This window comes from Nicotiana tabacum, chromosome 3 (assembly GCF_000715075.1).
Source record: "Nicotiana tabacum cultivar K326 chromosome 3, ASM71507v2, whole genome shotgun sequence".
Taxonomy (NCBI): domain Eukaryota; kingdom Viridiplantae; phylum Streptophyta; class Magnoliopsida; order Solanales; family Solanaceae; genus Nicotiana; species Nicotiana tabacum.
In genome coordinates, this window is record NC_134082.1 from 95,138,503 (window position 1) to 95,159,847 (window position 21,345).

The following is a 21,345-nucleotide window of genomic DNA, read 5'->3' on the forward strand; positions in this document are numbered from 1 at the left end:
AAAAAAACCACATTTTGGTTCCGAACTCCTAAAAACGTATCAAAAACCAAAACTACCATTAAAATAGCAGCATCCCACAATCACAAAAATACCATTAATTGCACACGCGGAGAAATTCGTCAGAAAAAAATCACAAGAAACTGAAGCCAATATTTTTGTACGTGGGATTCTGAATAGAATCAATGGCGGTGATCGAGCACAAATCGTACGCTAGAGTTGGTCTTTTGGGCAATCCTAGCGATGTTTATTATGGAAAAACCTTATCTTTCAGCCTCGGCAACTTTTGGGCTTCAGTTCGGTTGGAACCTTCTGAAGATCTCCTCATCGTACCGCATCCTACTCACGATCTTGTCCAGTTCAATTCCATTACTCACCTGGTCTCTCAGCTCTCTCTTTTTACTATTATTTTTTTTTTTTGTGCTGATGATCGGTGTTTGTGAAAAAAATTATTAGTCTAGTTAGAGACATATATGGTATTTCATAATAGGGTAAATGTGAGGTTCATGGAGTGTTGAGAATTTTAATTTGGTTTGAAGGACTAATTATTTAGTGTCATAATGTAATAGCCTGAATAAAACATATAATGAATATAGAGAATTAATTAATCTTGCTTAGAGTTGAGGCATAGTTTGATTGATCGATTGATTGATTAACTAGTCGGATATCCATATACCACTAGTTCTAAATTCGCAAAGGTTTCACTTTCTTACATCAACCTCGCAAAGTAGGGTTAAGCTCTGCGTACCCTCTACCTCCTCAGACCCCACTCGTGGGATTACACAATATTTGTTGTTGTTGTTGTGAGATTGGATCCTCTATATGTGCCTTGCGCTTTTATTTATTTATATAAATTTTAGTAGGATAATTAAAATAATGAACAACTAATTTGGTTAACCATCCGGTTGATATGGTTATCCTTATGGCTTATTCATATGGTCGAACTTTAGTCTCACAGATTGGAGCTTTTGTGAAATTACTGACCCAATGTAGCTGCATCTCCTTTTGATTCAGTATGGACTCCGTTAGAGTTTGGTTAACCGTATAGAGAACTATACATAAGGACAAATTACCATTTAGATTGTTTCTGTTTCATTATGTAACTTGAATTCTCAAGTCACTGATGTTGCGGTAGCATGTACCTGGACTTGGTGAAATGGTTATGGTAATCGTACGTTTAAGAGTGTGTGTGTGTGAGAGAGAACATTACCTTTCTTTGCTTAGTAAAATTGGTGGATTTGTATTGGGTTATTTGTACTTCTCATTGGCATGTACGGAGCTAGGGTGCGCTTCGCCGGAATGATCAATTTTTTTATGTATATATATATTAGGTGCTGAATTCACTTAGCTTCTTCGCGTGTTTATATTTTTATTTCTTGAATCCCCTTGAAGGTAGAGGTAAGGTCTGCGTATACTCTACCCCAAACCCCACTTGTGGGATTACACTGTGTTGTTGTTGTTCTCTGCTACTGCTCATTGGGTGTCTTTTCCTGGAAAGCTGATAATGCAAGATCCAAGTCGTCTGTTGCATATTGAGGAGTAAATTCATGATATAGACCCAAGGCAGGTGAAGTGAAGGAGCGGACATCTGCGAATTTTATATCAATTCTTTTTGAGCTACTGTAAATGAAGGGTTTCCAGAAGCGCAATGTCATTAGACATTTTTGCAGTCATGAAAGAGTTAAAAGTATCATGCTATGGATAGAGAACAAATTTCTACTTTACTTTTGGGCTTTTTGTGACGGATCTTCCACTTCTTATCGCTTTCTGTTTGATGTATATGTGTACTTATGTGTTTAACTCATTCTTCTTGTATCACAGGTGAACCGGTTGCAGAGTGAGGGTTACTATGGAGGTGTGCATTTACTTATGGCAATTTGTAAGATTTTTCATAATTTTTGCAAGGATAACAACATTTCTCTACGTGAGGGAAATTTCACTATCTCCTATGATACTAACATTCCCCGACAGGTAGAGCTTAACCCTACAAGGTTTATCTGCTCCTAGATGGTACCATGTTTGGTGTTTTTTGTGAGTAGTTGTCAAGAAACCTCATACATGTTGTTCAGATATTCCAAAATATTTTTTCGGCAGTATTTATATCTTTATTTTGAAGCCTGAAGCATCATATGAAATTTAGATGACAAAAAAGACCAAGCAACAAATTCAATGTTTTAGGTTTTCCATCTTAATTTTCATTTCGCGATTACTGTAGCGATTATTGTAGCGCGCAGAAATTTTATTAAATTCATCTGCTTCTTCACGCCAATGGAGCCTTGAAAATCTTCATGAATTAATGTGAAGTTTACTGTAGATCGCAGGATTTGTGTTTTGAGCAGCCATGGCTGCCATCGTCTCTCCCCAGCTTCCAGTTGTGGGAGAGCCCAATCCAAATCGTAGTGAGCATATCCCCAACAACAAGATTCAACAAACTTACGCCTCTCAATTACTTACAAATAATTCTGCTTCAATCTCCACAAAACTGGTCTTAAAACCTGTCCAAATTGTTCATGGGGAACCTACAATTCAATTCACAATGGAGGAAAGACAAACTTTTGCTGTTGAAGAAGGACTGCATCAAGCAGTTGTGCTGAAGTTATCTCCAAGAGTGCCAGATTTGCAGGTTCTAAGAAGCTTACTGCCAAAAATACTAAGCATAAAAGGCCATTGCTTGATTTGTCATCTTGCCCCACGTCAACTACTGTTAAGATTGGATCAACCAGAGGATTTTGTCAACGCACTAGCCCGAGCAGTAAATTTTTTTTCGCACAGTGGCGAACAACATCAGTATAGGGTCTTCCCTTGGACAGTTGGATACAATCCTAAGGAAGAAACATCAAAGGCTGCAGTTTGGATTTCATTACCAAACTTGTCTTCAGAATTATTTGCTCGACAATCACTGTTGTCAATAGCTAATGTAGTGGGTAAACCAATCGCTATCGACAAAGCAACACAGGTGAAATCTCGACCTAGCACTGCTAGAGTTAAGGTTATTCTCGATCTCTTAGACAAACTACCAACGTGTATATGTTTGCAGCATGTTGATAATGCATCTGGAAAGATTGTCGAGGTGTTTCAAGAAGTAATATATGATAACCTCCCGGGTTATTGTATCTATTGTAAACGACAAGGCCACGTAGAGGAGATGTGTCGACTGCTTTTAAAGAATAAGATCGACGACGCCGAAACTTCGGTCGATGACATGTCCAGTGTTGATAAATTAAAAGGAGATGCCAGGGACTTCCTTAATGCCAAAAGATCTGGCCAGTCGGTGGACGATGTTGCAAAAGAAGGTTGCAACTGTAATGTGACTGAAACAGCTAATGGAGAATTAAATAAGGCTAATGCTGGCCAACAGAGATCTGCTGAAGGAATTTCTGATGATAATCGAACAGGATCAAAGGTTGTTAATGGACAAGCTAACGTAATGGAAACTATAACAGGGGCATTGCAAAATGCTACTGATCATGAAAAGCAGACTGTCAATGTAGAGGCTAAATTTCCAAATGCTCAAGCTGAAAGGGAGCAGGGATTTGAGCAGGGGACTCTGGCTCAGGGAACTGCTGTTGCACCTGTTAAACCAGTGGACAAAGCAGCAATAGAATATGCTGAAGGTGTTGGTCAATTCAGGACTGCTTCTAAGTCCCCTTCAGTTACTGGAAAGGTTAATACACAACAGAAACAGTCTAATGTTCCGCAAGTATCAGGCCCAAAGGATGCTGTTGATCGAGGTGAGGTATCTGCACAATTTGGCAAGGACAAGGTAGGTACCGGTGCTTTGCAAGTTGCAGCTAGTGCTAAACGTCCTGATGCTCGAGCAACCAATGCCAAGAACCATGCAACTAATGTGATAGTAGGACGTGACAAATCTGGAATGGAATCAGATACTGTATTTTTAGCTTTGGATGCTACTGTTGCATTGACTGCAACTGTTGATCGACTTACTGCTGGGATCCAAAATTTGGTGCTGCAGTTGATGATTTAATTGAAAAACCAACAGGTGAGGTGCATCAAAAAGGTCATAGGAATGGGCAACAAGCTGCTGCACATACACTTGCAACTGAGCAGCAAAACATTGCAGAGCAAATCGCTGACAAAACAGTTTCTGCCCAGATTTCTGGGAATAAAAACGTTGGGATTAAGAGTTTAATGATGGAAAACAAATATGGGAAGTTGATAGGGGTCGATAAGGAAGATGACATGAACAAAAAGGAAGGGGATTGGAGCTTGGTAACACATAAAATCACCCACAAAGAAACAGGTCTCACCAACGCAACATAATAGCACTGTTCGTCAAAATGATTTCACTGTTGGTTCCAGCTCAAGTAATTTCAAGGTTCTTGCTGCTGCTAGGGACCCTGAAGTAGATGCAAAAGGCATACTTGATAGAGGAATGTCCAAACATTTAGTTCCAATGCCCAGTAATGAACGAGGAGGGCAAGGCAGTCACGATTTAGTTGAAAATTTGGGCTTTCGACGAAATGACTCCAACAATAACTTGAGGAATGAAATTATGGACATCCAAGCTCACAGTTCAAATGCACCTACATTGCATTTTTCCAATCCTTAGGTAGAACAAATCATCAAAAATGCTCAAAATGAAATGATGAAAAATCTACAATGGTTAAACAGCCTTTGGTCACATTAAATACCTCTGTATTTGATGTTCTATCACAATCAGTTGAAACCTACGGCGACTTTGAAGGTGAAGCTGGGCAGCTTTTTCTGTCAACCGGAAACAATGATGAATTTATCCAAGCAAAAGTGATCAAATCTAAACTTTGGTTCCAACAACGTGAAGAGGATGACGAATACGAGGATTGGGGTGATGGTCATGCAGGGTTTTCATCTGAAGAAGCTGATTAGAAGGTCGATCAAGAGAGTGCAGGTGAAGATCTTGACTGTCTAGCAATGACAAAATATGATGAGGGACCAGCAGCAAGTCATAGGAGCAAATTGAACATCAACGCTCCAATTTTTTTGCCCAGAAATTCTCCAAATGGAAGCTTGAAGCGAACTGCAACAACACATACAAAGCAGTTAGTCCCAGCTGAAACTGATCAAACAACTGCTACAATAAAATCTGGGCAGCAGCATATTGTAACAGATAATCCAATCTTCGATGCAATGGAGCAGCAGCTTAATCAAAATGATCCAGTTATTAAACCTACTGCTGATCGCACATCAATAGTAACAGCAATTTCTGGGCAACAACAAATTGTGACAACCACTCCTACTATTACACCAGCGGAAAGAAAGCTATTGGATGCAATGGTAAGCTCAAAGCCTGCTAGCTCATTAAATCTTACTGCTTTAAGCACTGGTCGAGTGAATAATAGCAGGAACAAAATGCAAAGCATATTACAACACAAAAACAAGGTAGCGTTGGTTAATAAACAGGATGGAAATAGTGTGGTAATTCAAGAACATGTTCAAGACTTGCAAAATCAGGTGCTTGTGGGCAGAGATACATATGAAGAAGGTGAAGAAGATGATATTCTAAATCAATGCAGGGCAGAGGCAGCAAGAAAAGGTGATTTGTCACCTATGCATAGCGGAAAAAATAGGAAATCTCATACAAGTAAAAATAGTTGGGACGACAAGGTTAGTGATTTTTTAAATGTTAGGCGACTCCCAATGAGAGTTGCCAAACAAAAGAAGGCCGCCCCAACTACATCTACAAAATCCAATCATTCAAAAAAGAAATCATGAATTTTGAATACATCTTGAAGAATTGGGATTGTGATGAAAAAGAGTTACAAATTGAAGAAATTACAAGTTCGGACAAGAAGGGACAACATTTTAATTCCTTCATCATTTTATTCTACCATTATATTAGTATTCTCATTTGTAATATCATCACAGAGTATGTTATAAACTCTGTGATGATCATTGAATATTTGGTAATTTCCAGCTCTTATTTTTTACATGCATGCTAGTAGGTGAGGCTACTTAAAGCCTCAATAGGAATAGTAAGGTAAGGTTTAGCCCGGTTAGTGTTGCCTTGGTCCTATGCCTTTGGAAAATATCCTCAAGGCTATGAGATTATATGCCCTCGTGAGACTTTGCCGGCAGCTATCCCATGAATCCTCTACTTGAGGCTGTCATCATAAGGCAATGTGAGGCGCAGAGGAGTGATTATATAGCCAAGGCATATGGTTAACAATACCGGTGGTATTGTCCCCCTTATTTGTACTCTTTCTAATTGTTGTATTTTTCTTTTCTCTTGTTAATAAAAAACTAGCCTTAGGCGCTTTCCTAGCGGATTGCCAAAAAAAAATATTTTAGGTTTTCCTAAAATGTTCGGTTACTCGATTTTAGACTCAGTAGTTTATCATTGTTTATGAAATTGGCTCCAGAGCAGGCTTCAAATCAAGGTGTAAACTGTTTTCTTAACAGCTTAAATTAAGCTTAAATAAGTTTTTAGTGTTGGTCAATAGAAGCTCATGTGGCTAGGTATTTTCTTTATATTTAGCAAATCCTTTATCCAGTTGAGGCCGCTCAACTCAACTATTTAACTAACCCTAGGAGAGTGCTCAAGCTTTAGTTGAGTATTGACAAAAGTTTGAAACTGAGCTTTAGCTACTTGCTGACTAATCAATCCCAAAGAAGCATCAACCGAGTCAATCTCCAGCCAAATATCTAGCAACTTGATTTTCTTCTTACAACCCTACCTACTGCTTCAAGTACTTGGAGACTGGTTTGACTCAGCACCTTTCTCGCTTTAGATTCTCCCTGGCATTTGGTTAACTGTAGAGGAAACAACTTCAGTTTGGTGTATACTAGATTTCTTCTAGTTGTATACTGTATAGTCTCTTTGTCTACGAAGACTTCTAACATAGACGCTTTTTTCCTAGTTGGACAATTGATATTAGGTGAATTTAACTATATTCAGGCCCTAAATAACCGCCTTCTTGCATAGTTTTGATAATAAAAGTGATAACAAAATGCTCTTATGAGTGCTTTTCATGACTTGCAGGTTATATATGACTAGGGAAGGCTAGGGAGTACTTTTGGAGTCAAAAATAGAAAAAAGAGAGGCCATCCGTGAAATATCCCAAGTGAACCACGCAAAAACAGGCTGAAGAATCAGAGAAATGATTCTGTAGCGGTTCCACCGCGACCGCGACAGAACCACGGTGAAGACTGCTCGCGGACAGAAGGAGATTCAGAGGAGTTGTTTGGCCGTGGTTCCACCGCGACCGCGGCAGAACCGTGGAAGGCGCGAGAAAGTTCAGGGACTAAAGTGCAAAACATGGGATTTTTAGCCCAAACCCCTATTTTTAAACACTAGACTTCGCCCAGGAGAGGCATGTATTGATTTTTTAGAGTTTCTTAGGAAGGAAAACCATTGTGAGAGATCACTCATAAATATCTTTCTTCTTTTCTTTGATTTTTATTGCTAGTTTATGATGAATCTTATCTTAGTTTGTTTACCCATAGTTATGAGTAGCTAAATCCTCTGTCTAAGGTTTTGATGGAACCTATTGGGGGATGAACTTCATGTTTATGTGAATATAAATTGCGAGTTTCAATCTTTATTTGTTTGACTTGTTGTAGTTAATTGACAAGATCCTCAATTAGCTGTGCCTATTTAGTGTGCATAACTCGGGAGAGAGTGCATATTTAGGTTATTGTTGAACAACACTACTCCCAAAGTATAAGAGGGATCTATAACAGCGGGTTTAAAGGTGGGATTAGGGATAACGAAGCCTTGAGTGCAATCTGAAGTAAACTGTGTTAATTAAAGCTAGCTAGTGTATCTCGGGAGAGTGCATTGAGTATATTACTGTGATTACTTGGGAGAGATTTGCGGTAAGATGAGCGTTCATGATTGATAGAGGTGTGTTGGTCAATTTGTATGAAGCATAAACATAAGGGATTCCATCAATAGGGGAAGTCATTACCTTAGCATTTTCTCATTATTGTTTACAACCTTAGTATTTTAGTTTACAGCTTGTTATTTACTTGCAATCTTAGTTAGTAAAGAAACCATCAATGGTGATTCAAACGTCTGGGGAAGTTGGTTCTCAAGAGTTTAGTAGTTCTAAAGATAGTGATTGATAGGTTAATTCTCTGTGGATTCGACTCTGGGCAGAATACTCAGGTTATATTTGCAACGTCTGCATTGTCCTTTTTATAAAGCATAGTTGGGCGTGATCAAATTTTGACACCGTTGCCAGGGAATTAACGGAATTATCGATTACCATTGATAGAAATACAAAAAAATTTTTAGTATAGGCAGTCTTCTCTACACTAAGATTTGATTGAAAATTTTGACGGTTGTTGACGTGGTTGCACAGGTGTATGCCTAGAAACTCTACAAGGACTGGAGAAGTACTTGAAGGACTCTCAGACCCAGAGAAAACATTCTGGATATTGAACTGTGCCAACAAAAGACTTCAACAACCTCATCAAACACACAACCTCGAAATTGACATGGGTGACGTAGACAACGTCAACGGAAACGTCAGAGATAGGGCACCTTCTATGCCTGAGGCTGCACTATATGACTGGGCACAACCCACAGCTGACAATCTAGCCACTGCCATTGTTGTGCCCGTGATACAAGCTGAATCGTTCCAGATCACGAACAACATGCTGCACTTGCTGCAAAATAAGGGATTATTTTCTGGGACACTAGCCGAAGATCCTCAGCAGCACTTGAAGAACTTCCTATCGATTTGCAAAACTCAAAGGCAACCTAACGTAACTCGGGAAGCAATCAGACTGTTATTATTTCCATTCTCGGTGACAGGAGCTGCTTAGGTCTGGCTAAACTCACTCCCCATAAACTCTATAGAAACTTGGGATGAGTTAGTCAAGCAATTTCACATCAAGTTCCACCCGCCCAACAAAACAGCTCAACAAATTGATGAGATCGTGAGCTTTAAACAGAAACCAATAGAGACACTGCATGAGACATGGAGCCGGTTTAAAGGAATGTTGGTTATATGTACACACCATGGTATTCCAGATCAGATGTTGGGACAACGGTTTTACATGGGACTGTCAGATAGCATGAAGAACATTGTAGATGTCTCAGCTGGTGGGGCGTTTTTGAGCAAAACTTGGAGAGAAGGTCAGAGTCTGCTTGACAAAATGGCTCAAAATTCGGGGTGGACGACGAGGAATGCACCTATCACTCTAGTGGTACACTCAGTGCCTTTTGACCCATCAAATTCTATGGCTGAAAATGTAGCGACCGTTTTGACACAGATGAGCATACTCACCAAAAAGGTGGAGGAATCGGGGCAGAAACAGCAAGTGCACATTGTGGATACCACCAATGGGGGCTTGTGCACATCTTGCATTAGTCAGCCAAATGGTAATCCGTGGAATGCTGAGCATGATCATCATCAGAAGCACCCTGAGGACATGAACTATATGTCAAACTATGGAGGTCAGAGACAGGGCAATCAGAACTGGGGTCAGCAAAATCAGCAGCCAAACAGACCACCTCAGCCACAGTACAACGCTGGAAACATGTGAGGTATGAGACCCCCAACAATATGGCACCTTATCCAAGGTCACATGGTTACAACAGTCAACAACAAGGATATCTCCCACCTCAGCAACAGCATGGTGGAAGGCAAGAAGATGGGTTCACAAGACTTGAAACAATGATGCAGCAGGTGATTGGGTCCAATGCAAAAATAAATGAAAGATTAGATGCACAGGACGCAGCAATCAAAAATATTGAAGTGCAATTGGGCCAAATTTCAATGTCTCTGAACAATCGTCCTCAGGGGACATTACCTGCAGATACCCAAATCAATCCTAAAGATCAGGGCCTGAAGCAGCTGATGGCGGTGAGTCTCCGTAATGGCAGGGATCTTGATGTAGAGCAGGAGAGAGATCGTGATAATATACAGGCTGAGACACTCATTCAGGTACCCATTGAGCTAGATGATTCCACAAGGCTGACAGATGTGACAATCCAGCCTGCTCAGGAAGAAAAGAATACTCAGCAGGAGACCGAGAAAGTTGTTGAAGCAGTTGAAGAGCCGGTAGTAGAGATAGTAGTTGAGAAATAAAAGTCCCAAGAGATTGGGAAGAAAAGACCTCCTGCTCCATTTCCACAGAGGTTGGCCAAGCATCAAAAGGAGGAGCAGTACAAAAAGTTCTTTGAGATGCTCAAGCAAATTCAGGTTAATATTCCATTGATTGAAGCTTTAAAGGAGATGCCTGGATACGCAAAAATGATGAAAGATTTAATGTCCCGGAAATTTGACTTCCAAGACTTGGCCACAGTGACACTTACTCAGACGTGCAGTGCAGTGGTAACTAGACCTGCTGCTGAAAAGCTCTCTGATCCAGGGAGTTTTACTATTCCATGCACTATTGGAAACTTTGCTTTTGAGAAAGCACTTTGTGATTTAGGGGCCAGCATTAATCTTATGCCCCTGGTCATTTACAAAAGTTTGGGCATTGGGAGAGCTAGACCCACTTGCAGCTGGCTGACAGGGCTGTGAAGCATCCATTTGGGATCCTTGATGATGTACTTATTCAGGTGGGGAAATTTGTGTTCCCTGCAGATTTTGTGATATTGGATTGCAAAGTGGATGAAAAAATTCCTATCATCTTAGGAAGACCATTCTTGGCCACAGGGAGAGCTCTTATTGATTGTGAGACCGGGGAACTTAAGATGAGGCTCAATGACGAAGAGATTGTATTCAATGTGCAGATATCTATGAGGTGGCCAAGTGAGTTCGCCAATTGCTCTCTTATTGATGTTGTGGATGTAATCGTACAGTCTGATGATGAATTGTTGACGGTTGAGGATCCCCTCGCTGCATGTTTGACGAATCTGGAGGAAGTGAATGGTGAGAACTTGGCGGAATGGGTGTTGGCACTGGAAGGTAGAGGGTCTTGGGAAAGAAATCTAGAGTTTGAGCCCCTACAATTAGAAAAGAGGGAGACTCCTCCAGCTAAGCCATCCATTGAAGAACCACCGAAGCTGGAACTAAAGCCATTGCCAGCCCACCTCATGTATGAATTTCTGGGACCTGACTCCACTCTACCTGTTATTATCTCATCTGATTTGTTAGATGTGCAGGTCCAACAACTTCTACAGGTATTGAAGGAGTGCAAAACTGTCATTGGGTGGACCATGGCAGACATCAAGGGGATCAGCCCCACTTACTGCATGCATAAGATTCTGTTGGAAGAGGGGCACAAACCTTCCAGGGAACATCAGAGGAGGCTGAACCCAAATATGAAGGAAGTGGTGAAGAAGGAGGTGATAAAGTGGTTAGATGCGAGAATTATTTTCCCAATCTCTGACAGCAACTGGGTTAGCCCAGTTCAATGTGTGCCTAAGAAGGGTGGCATGACGGTTGTGAAGAATGACAACAATGAACTAATCTCAACAAAAACCGTCACAGGCTGGAGAATTTGCATGGATTATCGAAAGTTGAATCTAGCCACCCGGAAAGACCACTTCCCACTTCCCTTTATCGATCAGATGCTGGATAGATTGGCAGGGAGGTCACACTTTTGTTTTCTGGATGGGTACTCAGGGTACAGTCAGATTTCCATTGCACCTGAGGACCGAGAGAAGACCTCCTTCACATGCCCTTATGGCATTTATGCCTTTAGGAGGATGCCCTTTGGCCTATGCAATGCACCCACCACATTCCAACGGTGCATGATGACCATATTCACTGACATGGTTGAGGATATAATGGAGGTGTTCATGGATGACTTCTCAGTGGTGGAAAGTTCATTTGATGAGTGCCTGGTGAATCTGACGCGTGTGCTGAAACGGTCCATCGAGACTAATCTGGTGCTGAACTGGGAGAAGTGCCATTTCATGGTACAAGAAGGCATAGTCTTGGGGCACCGGGTGTCAAGCAAGGGAATAGAAGTAGATCGAGCAAAGGTTGATGTAATAGCAAAGCTGCCTCCACCTACTTCGGTCAAAGCAATCAAAAGTTTTCTTGGACATGCCGGTTTCTACCGGCGGTTCATAAAAGACTTCTCCAAAATCACCAAACCTCTCTGTAAGTTATTAGAGAAAGATCTCCCGTTTGTATTTTCTGATGATTGCAGGGTAGCGTTTGAGGAGTTGAAGCAGAGGCTGGTCGCAGCACCCATCATTGTTTCCCCCAACTGGGAGCAACCATTCGAACTAATGTGTGATGCTAGTGACTACGCAGTGGGGGCAGTGCTGGGCCAGCGGAAGGACAAATTGATGCACCCAATCTACTATGCCAGCAGAACGCTGAGTGGAGCCCAGTTGAACTATACGGTGACTGAAAAGGAGATGCTAGCTGTGGTGTTCGCATTCGACAAGTTCCGATCCTACCTGATAGGATCAAAGGTAAGTCTACACTGACCATGCCGCTCTTAGGTACTTAATAGAAAATAAAGACTCTAAGCCACGCCTGATTCGTTGGGTGTTGCTGTTGCAAGAGTTTGATCTTGAAATACGTGACCGCAAGGGCACTTAGAATCAAGTCGCTGATCACTTATCACGACTTGAGGGAGCTGAAAATGCAATTGAAGTTGAGGAAATTCTGGAAACTTTTCCGGACGAGCAACTACTCGCCACCACTCATCAGGAAGCACCATGGTATACAGACTTGGCCAAGTACCTGGCCAGTGGTATAGTTCCTCACGACCTTTCATCGGTCCAGAGGAAACGATTTTTTTGTGAAAGCCGCTTGTACTATTGGGATGAGCCCTATCTCTTTCGAATACGCCTGGATAAAATGATCCGGAGATGCGTCTCCGAGATAGAACAATCTTCTATTTTGCAGGCTTGTCATGCATCGACTTATGGTGGACACTTTGGAGGGATCAGGACAGCAGCAAAGGTGCTAGAAGCCGGATTTTTCTGGCCGACTGTGTTTAAAGATGCTCACTCATGGGTGAAGGGTTGTAATGAATGTCAACGCACCGGGAACATTTCCCGGCGCCACGAGATGCCCATGAACCCAATTCAGGAGATAGAAGTGTTCGACGTCTGGGGGATTGATTTCATGGGTCCCTTCATCAGCTCCTATGGAAATAAGTACATCCTTGTTGTTGTAGACTATGTGTCCAAGTGGGTGGAAGCTGTAGCGTTGCCCACCAATGATGCGAGAGTGGTGGTGGGGTTTCTAAAGAAGAACATATTCACCCGCTTTGGGACACCACGTGCGATTATCAATGACGGAGGCACTCACTTCTGCAATAGAGCCTTCGAGAAGTTGCTTTTAAAATACGAAGTGTGCCACAAGGTGGCTACTCCATACCATCCGCAGACTAGTGGACAGGTTGAGGTATCCAACAGGGATATCAAGAGTGTGTTAATGAAAACTGTGAACGCCACAAGAACTGATTGGGCAAGGAAGCTAGATGATGCACTCTGGGCCTACAGAACAGCTTTCAAGAAACCAATTGGTATGTCACCATACAAGTTAGTGTTTGGGAAGGCCTGTCACCTACCTGTAGAACTCGAGCATAAAGCGTGGTGGGCACTGAAACAACTAAATTTAGACATGGAAGCTGCGAGCACGTCAAGAGTCACAGAATTGCATGAGCTCGAGGAGTTCAGGTATCTTGCTTTTGAGAGCACAAGGCTGTACAAAGAGAGAATGAAGAGGCTACATGATCAGAACATTGTTGAGCGAAATTTCAAACCTGGGGACATGGTATTGCTATACAACTCAAGACTGAGGTTGTTCCCGGGTAAGCTAAAGTCACGATGGTCTGGACCATTTCGAGTAGTTGAAGTTTTCCAGTCAGGAGCAGTTGACGTTGCCACTGAGAATGACTCTCATACATTTAGAGTCAATGGTCAGAGATTGAAGTTGTATGTGGGTATGAGCGAGCCCAAGGAAGGGTCTGAACTGCAGTTGACTGAACCACGGAGGTCGAGCGAGACTTAACTGCACTCATCTGGGTCGTGCCGCGACGTTAAATCAGGCGCTGCATGGGAGGCAACCCATAAAATTGTTGTAAGTGTAACTCTTCTTTAAAAACAAAGGCGTCAGAATCAGAGATAGGCTCAGGCCGCGGTTCTACCACGATCGTTGTCAAACCGCGGTCCTGACCCTTCTCTGAACCCAGGTCATCACGATTGCACTACGACTGCGGTCAAGAGGGCCATCTGAACTTGGCTTACCGCGGTCCTACCGCGACCGCGGCAGAACTGCGGCAGACGCAAATGGGGTCCAGGTAAGTTTTTTTCTGTTTTGTTTTAATTTTTTTTTCTTTTCCCCTTTACCCAAAATACCCCCCCCCCCCACCTACCACTAAACCCTCTCCCACCTGCCCAGAACCACCAAACCCCCCCCCCCCCCCCACTCCTTTCTCTCTAATTTCTCTCTAACCTCTCTCTATCTTCTCTCTTCTCCTCTCATATTCACAAAACTTCATTATCATCCTCCCCTAATTTCCACCTTCACCACCCATTTTCCCTCAACCAAATAAGTAAGTTTCTCTCTCTCTCTCTCTCTCTCTATTTCATCTTCTAACTTAGTGTAAATTTGGTCTAAATTTAATTTAGTTAAACCCTAGGTAGGAATAGTGTAGATTTCCTTTCAATTTTTGATTCTTCTCTTCCTTTTTATTGTTGTATTTGCTTCTTGTGGATTTATTTGGTGCTAAAATGGTTGGGTCTTTCTTCTACTTCGATTGTGGGGGTTTTTTAGATGTTTTGGAGGCCTAGAAATAATTTTTGCGGTGTATCTTGGTGGTGGGACCTTTTTGGCCGGAAATTTGGGGCTTATGGTGCTATTTTGAGGCATTTTGTGCCTACCCTAAGTTGTGGTGGTATTGTATTTGGTGAATGGTGGTGTTATTTTTAACGTGACTCACTTGAGGGAGTAAGTGTAGGGTGTTGTATGCTTGTGGGGCCATTGTGGAGATTGTAACTTTGAACACATCACGAGTTGAAGGTTTGGCATAGTGTCTAAATGGAGTAAATGGGAGATATTATTTGGTGCCATCGGGTGGTGAAGTCTGAGTAACCATCCGGCTGGCACATGTAGGATATATTTGATGGTTCTTTTGTATTCTTTGCAGGTCATATGGCTCGTAAGAAGCAAAAGAGATCGGCAGGCACGTCCCAACAGCCTACTTATGATGCTTCTAGGTTCCAATCCGAAGTGGCAGAGGACGACTTTCATGCCAAGGCCTCAAAAAGCTTCATCCCTGAAATACCGATTGACAAGGCAGCCCTCTGTGCAGAAAAGGAGGAGATCCGGCGAATGGAAATGGAGTTCTTATTTGATGAACCTGAAACGGTGAACAGGATGCTTGTACGGGAGTTCTACGCGAACTGCCCAGCTCATATGCTGCGGGAGGTGACTGTGCAAGGCACATGGGTAGATGCCTCAGTGGAAACTATTCGACAGGTATTGCGGCTGCCTCGGTTTACTGGTGACGTCGACTATTACCTAGACGCCCCAGGTGTCATTTGGGATACTATGACTGATGTACTCTGCGCAGGGGGGCAACCAATCTGGATACGTGACCACATCACCCTGAACTCCAATTCGTTCAACCATTTGGCTAAGTGTTGGCTCACTATCATTTGCAGCCGGTTCTTGCCCTCAGGCAATACGACTGATGTGAACTTCCAAAGAGCCCTTTTGACGTGGTGCTTCGTCGCAAAGAAAGATTTTGATGCGGCAAGGCTTATTGGTGACAAAATGATCATACGGTCCCCGCTGAGGTCAAAATGATTCTACTTTCCCTCCCTAGTGACTACATTGTGCCTGCGGAAGAATGTCCCCACAAATCCTGCTGATGGAGACTTGCCCCCTAAAGTAGCCTTCAAAGCTTCGAGCATCAGAGTGGGTAGGGGTGCACACACCACTATTGAGATCGATGATGAGGATGATGACCCGGTTCTTATGGCACCATCCAGGAGATCCTATGACCGTGTCGGACCCTCTCGGCGCCCCCATGCTAGGGCTGGCTTATCCAGATCACAGTCCACCCATCCTATGTTGCGTTCTATGGAGGAAGAGGTCGCCGATCTTCGCACCTCGGTGGAGGGCCTACACACGCGTATGGATGCCATGTCTCAGCGGCAGGCCAGGTCTGAGAGCCGATTCATGTCCTGGTTCCGTGCTTTGGGGAGAGCTTGTCATGTGGACCCCAGCACAGTCTCCGACTCTAATTGAGTCTCAGGGAAGTCTTCTTACCCTTCTGCTCTTTACCTTCTTGATATGACATGGGGACATGCCATGCCTTTAAGTGTGGGGTGGGAGACTTGCTTTAGTGATATGTGTACTGTACATAGACATTGTGTGTGTTGTAGCATGAAATTGATGTTGTTGTGTATAATTGACTGTACTTATATGAGGAGTCTGACTTAGCCCAACGACGGACACTTGTCGACGGGTCTCTTGAGGGTCCAAATTGGATATATATAAAAAAAAGGTAGAAGACTCTTCCTGAGGACGGACCACTTGGACAAGTACTCTTGAGGGAAGTAGTCCATGAAGATTTTTTTTTCTTTTTATTTTATTTATTTTTTTCCTTTTTAGGCAGTGTAGTAAGTCCCCCTTGGTTTTTCTTTTGGCCACGGTTCTTTTCCAAGGGTTTTTCTTGAACCGGGTTAGGTAGATTTTGTTTTGTAGTTAGGACTAAGATGGGTAAAGGCTAGAATGCTACCCTGGATGTACACACCTGCAAACAACTAAAATGAACTTGAGAGTGTGACGTCTAGGCTCAGTTGTGGACTTGTAAATCTATGCCTTAATTTTGCACATCTTTCTTTGCTTGAACGCTCGTATGAGTGTGTTGATAAACTGATTCAGAACGAGTTACATGCTAAGTGTGTGAGATTTTACTTGCATTCTGTGCTTGCATGCGATACCTAGAACTTGTCCTGTGTGTTTGCAAAGCGAAATAGAAGCTGTTTGGTTTTAGAGATGATTGAGGCATTTCTTTGTGTAAGCCTATATATAATGGTGAATCCACCTGTCTATATTGCCATAGTTAACCCTTTTGAGCTTGAAGCCTGTTCTTTGATAACCCTATAATGACCTACATCCCTGTGTTTGAATAGCTGATTGTTTGAACCTATACCTCCGAGAAGCACTTGAATCACTAAGGAACATACAAAAGTCAAAGTGTGTGGTGGTATGGAGTTAGCGAAAAAAAAAGGGAATCAGGAATGAGTCATTTGAATAGTGCACTGGCATTTAAAAAAAACAAGAAGCCAGTTGCACCTAAAGAAAAGTAGGGGTCACCTGTGAAACAAAAATGTGGAGGAATGATTAGGCTGAGTAGGGAAATTGAGATAAAAGGAAGTGTGTATTAAAAGTGCTTAAGGAGGTTAGTCACTACATCCAAATGTATCATACCCGGCCCTTAGCCTACATTACAACCAAATAAAGATATCTTGATCTTTGACTAAAACGGCTCGATTAGTAGAGTACTACACTATGGGCAAGCTTATGGTGTGTCTGTGTGGCATGTGAATGTTCTTTGCTGAGAGTGAGTGAATTCTTTCTATCTTCGGTTCCTTGTATTTGAATTTTATGCGTGTGGAACTTCTCTCAGATTTTTTATGTGAGGGAATGTGACTCGGGAAGGAAAAGTAAGTCTTCACCTCTGTTAGAGTAACTAGAGTGAGCGCAAGTGTGTCATGGCAGTAGAGTCTGCATCTGGGGTATGACCGGCACATTGCTTAGGTTGTTCCGTCAAAATGGCGGGTGTGACATACTTGGGGTAATGCATCAAACGGTTAGGCTTAGAAGTGTGGTTTAGCTTGCTCGAGGACGAGCAAAGGTTTAAGTGTGGGGTGTTGATAATAGGTGAATTTAACTATATTCAAGCCCTAAATAACCGCCTTCTTGCATAGTTTTGATAATAAAAGTGATAACAAAATACTCTTATTAGTGCTTTTCATGACTTGCAGATTATATAAGACTAGGGAAGGTTAGGGAGTACTTTTGGAGTCAAAAATTGAAGAAAGAGAGGCCATCCGTGAAATATCCCAAGTGAACCACGCAAAAACAGGCTGAAGAATCAGAGAAATGATTCTGCCGCGGTTCCACCGCGGTGAAGACTGCTCGCGGACAGAAAGAGATTCAGAGGAGCTGTTTGGCCGCGGTTCCACCGCGACCGCGGCAGAACCGCGGCAGGCGCGAGAAAGTTCAGGGACTAAAGTACAAAACACGGGATTTTTAGCCCAAAACCCTATTTTTAAACACTAGACTTCGCCCAAGAGAGGCATGTATTGATTTTCTAGAGTTTCTTAGGAAGGAAAACCATTGTGAGAGATCACCCATAAACATCTTTCTTCTTTTCTTTGATTTTTATTGCTAGTTTATGATGAATCTTATCTTAGTTTGTTTACCCATAGTTATGAGTAGCTAAATCCTCTGTCTAAGGTTTTGATGGAACCTATTGGGGGATGAACTTCTTGTTTATGTGAATACAAATTGCGAGTTTCATTCTTTATTTGTTTGACTTGTTGTAGTTAATTGACAGGATCCTCAATTAGCTGTGCCTATTTAGTGTGCATAACTCGGGAGAGAGTGCATATTTAGGTTATTGTTGAACAACACTACTCCCAAAGTATAAGAGGGATCTATAACTGCGGGTTTAAAGGCGGGATTAGGGATAACGAAGCCTTGAGTGCAATCTGAAGTGAACTGTGTTAATTAAAGCTAGCTAGTGTATCTCGGGAGAGTGCATTGAGTATATTACTATGATTACTCGGGAGAGATTTGCGGTAAGATGAGCGTTCATGATTGATAGATGTGTGTTGGTCAATTTGTATGAAGCATAAACAGAAGGGATTCCATCAATAGGGGAAGTCATTACCTTAGCATTTTCTCATTATTGTTTACAACCTTAGCATTTTAGTTTACAGCTTGTTATTTACTTGCAATCTTAGTTAGTAAAGAAACCATCAATGGTGATTCAAACGTCTGGGGAAGTTGGTTCTCAAGAGTTTAGTAGTTCTAAAGATAGTGATTGATAGATTAATTCTCTGTGGATTCGACTCTGGGCAGAATACTCAGGTTATATTTGCAACGTCCGCATTGTCCTTTTTATAAGGCATAGTTATCTTTTCGGCAATCATGTTACGATAGTAAGGAAGATTTATTCCTTTATCTATAATCAGGAGAATAAAACAGTACCTTGGAATAGGCTCACACAAAACAATATTACATCTGTAGAACTTAGGACCTACAAAAATATATTCATTTCGTTCCAATTTATGTGAACATGTTTGACTGGGCACGAAGTTTAAGAAAAAATGAAGACTTTTGGAATTTGTAGTCCTAAACAAGTCAAAAAAAGCCCCAGAATATTTGTGTGATCATAAAAGCTTCTCATTAAGGTAGAATTGTAAGTTTAAGCTAAATTGTTACCAAATTTAGAAAATGGTCATTCTTTTTGGAACGTACCAAAAAGGAAATATGTTCACATAAACTGGAACAGAAGGAGTAGCAGATTTGGATCGTATATGGTCTATTAAATTAGCACCTGTATCTTGATTTTCAATGTGACGAAAGGTTTACGAGTAGAACTTTAAGGATCATGATACAACTCCTTGATGTTTCTTGAGTTTTTGGTTTTCCTTCTTCATAAGTCTTTTCTTTGTTCGCCACCATCTCTTTATCTCATATAAAGTGTTAAAATATATTAATTTCTTTTGCTCATTGACTATTTCTTGAATTTAGCAACTGTTATCATTGCTGTTGGTCATACTTATGATAGAGAAAACATTCATGATAATCACTTATTGAAAAAGTTCGATTCGTATTTAAAAAACCTTCCACATTCCAGACAGGGCTTTCGGGTTCCAGTGCTATTGTAACTGCTGCATTGAATTGCCTTATTGACTTTTATGAAGTCAGACATCTTATCAAAGTTGAGGTAAGGCCAAACCTGGTCCTTAATGCAGAGAAAGAACTTGGAATTGTAGCTGGTCTGCAGGATAGGGTGGCACAGACTTATGGAGGCCTCGTATACATGGTATAAGTGAAGACTAATAGACACATGGTCTTAATGTTGCTAGTCTGTATGACCAGTTTTTACCTTTTGCAGGATTTTAGCAAGAATCACATGGATGAATTTGGTCATGCATATATACACCCATGGATATTGCTCTTCTCCCGCCTCTTTACCTCATCTATGCTGAGAATCCCAGCGATTCTGGAAAGGTCTGTACCGTTTACACCTTTGAGTCATTGTTTACTTTTAACTCTGCATTCAATTTAATCCATTGAACTATATTTGACATGATACAAGAGGTTAAGGATGGGAACTTGAAGAGGGGACAGTTTAGGTTGTAGAGGACCCTCTATTTTCAGCATCATGGTCACCTCTTGTATCTTCCACTAATTTGTTAAGCAATTTTGATGATGGAAGGCGTAATTGCTGCAATAGGTTTATAGGTGAACATGAATATCACTATTTCTGGGCATTAATTGATAAAGCATTTCTCTAATGCAGGTCCACAGTACAGTTCGACAGAGATGGTTAGCAGGTGATGAGTTCATTATATCAACAATGGAGGAGGTCGCAAACATAGCTGTAGAAGGACAAAAGGCTCTTCTTGAGAAGGATTATGCTAAGCTAGCAACCCTCATGAATCAAAATTTTGATCTAAGAAGGTAAAACATATGGCAACTTTCTTTGATTGATTGGCAGATTTTTATTAGTTAACCAACTAGGTCAGATCAAGGTTTAGTCATTGTTACACTTACAATAACCCGCATAGAAATAACTATAAGATTTAAGAACCTCCAGTTTTAGAGAACTCCTAATGTGCCTTGAGACGTAGTTGATTTATTGATGGCTTTTATGCATCTTCTGTTGCAAAGCTCAGTGTAATCAAATGTTGTTTTGTATTGTTAAAGATAGAGCTGGTATGCTCAAATGAATTTCTGAAGTTCAGTATATGAATGTAGGTGTATGTTTGATGACGATGCCCTTGGAGCTGTGAATATAGAGATGGTTGAGGTGGCTCGAACGATAGGTGCTGCATCAAAGTTCACAGGAAGCGGTGGGGCTGTGATTGTATTCTGTCCGGATGGGCCTTCACAAGTGAAGCAACTCGTGGATGCATGCCAAGAAGCTGGTTTTGTTTGTGAGCCAATTAAAGTCATGCCTTCGTTTTTAAATGATATTGATCTTCAAACTCTGGCGTCAATGTGAAAATGGTAGCAGGTTCTCCAATTTGGACCAGTTATACTCTTTCACCTTGTAGTGCACACTACTAATACAGAGCATCATTTTTTTCCCTGTAAAAGAACATCTTGAGGATTTATGCATCTAGATATGCAACTTGTATGGTCCGATCCATTGAAAATACAAACGAGATCAAACTTTTGATTTTTCCGTCTGCTCCCAGTATGTTTAATTGGTCATTTATAGGTTACT

General features: G+C 41.5%; 1 protein-coding gene across 1 annotated transcript; it reads left to right on the top strand.

The window, feature by feature from the left end:
• Nucleotides 1–73: 73 nt before the first annotated feature.
• Nucleotides 74–21,302, top strand: LOC107780920 (glucuronokinase 1-like). The gene is given in 7 exon segments (XM_075249654.1): nucleotides 74–377; nucleotides 1,819–1,968; nucleotides 19,747–19,935; nucleotides 20,008–20,041; nucleotides 20,044–20,123; nucleotides 20,416–20,576; nucleotides 20,874–21,302. Coding segments are annotated over 7 exon segments (1,056 nt in total). The 5' UTR covers nucleotides 74–182; the 3' UTR covers nucleotides 21,121–21,302.
• The last annotated feature ends 43 nt before the right edge of the window (nucleotides 21,303–21,345 follow it).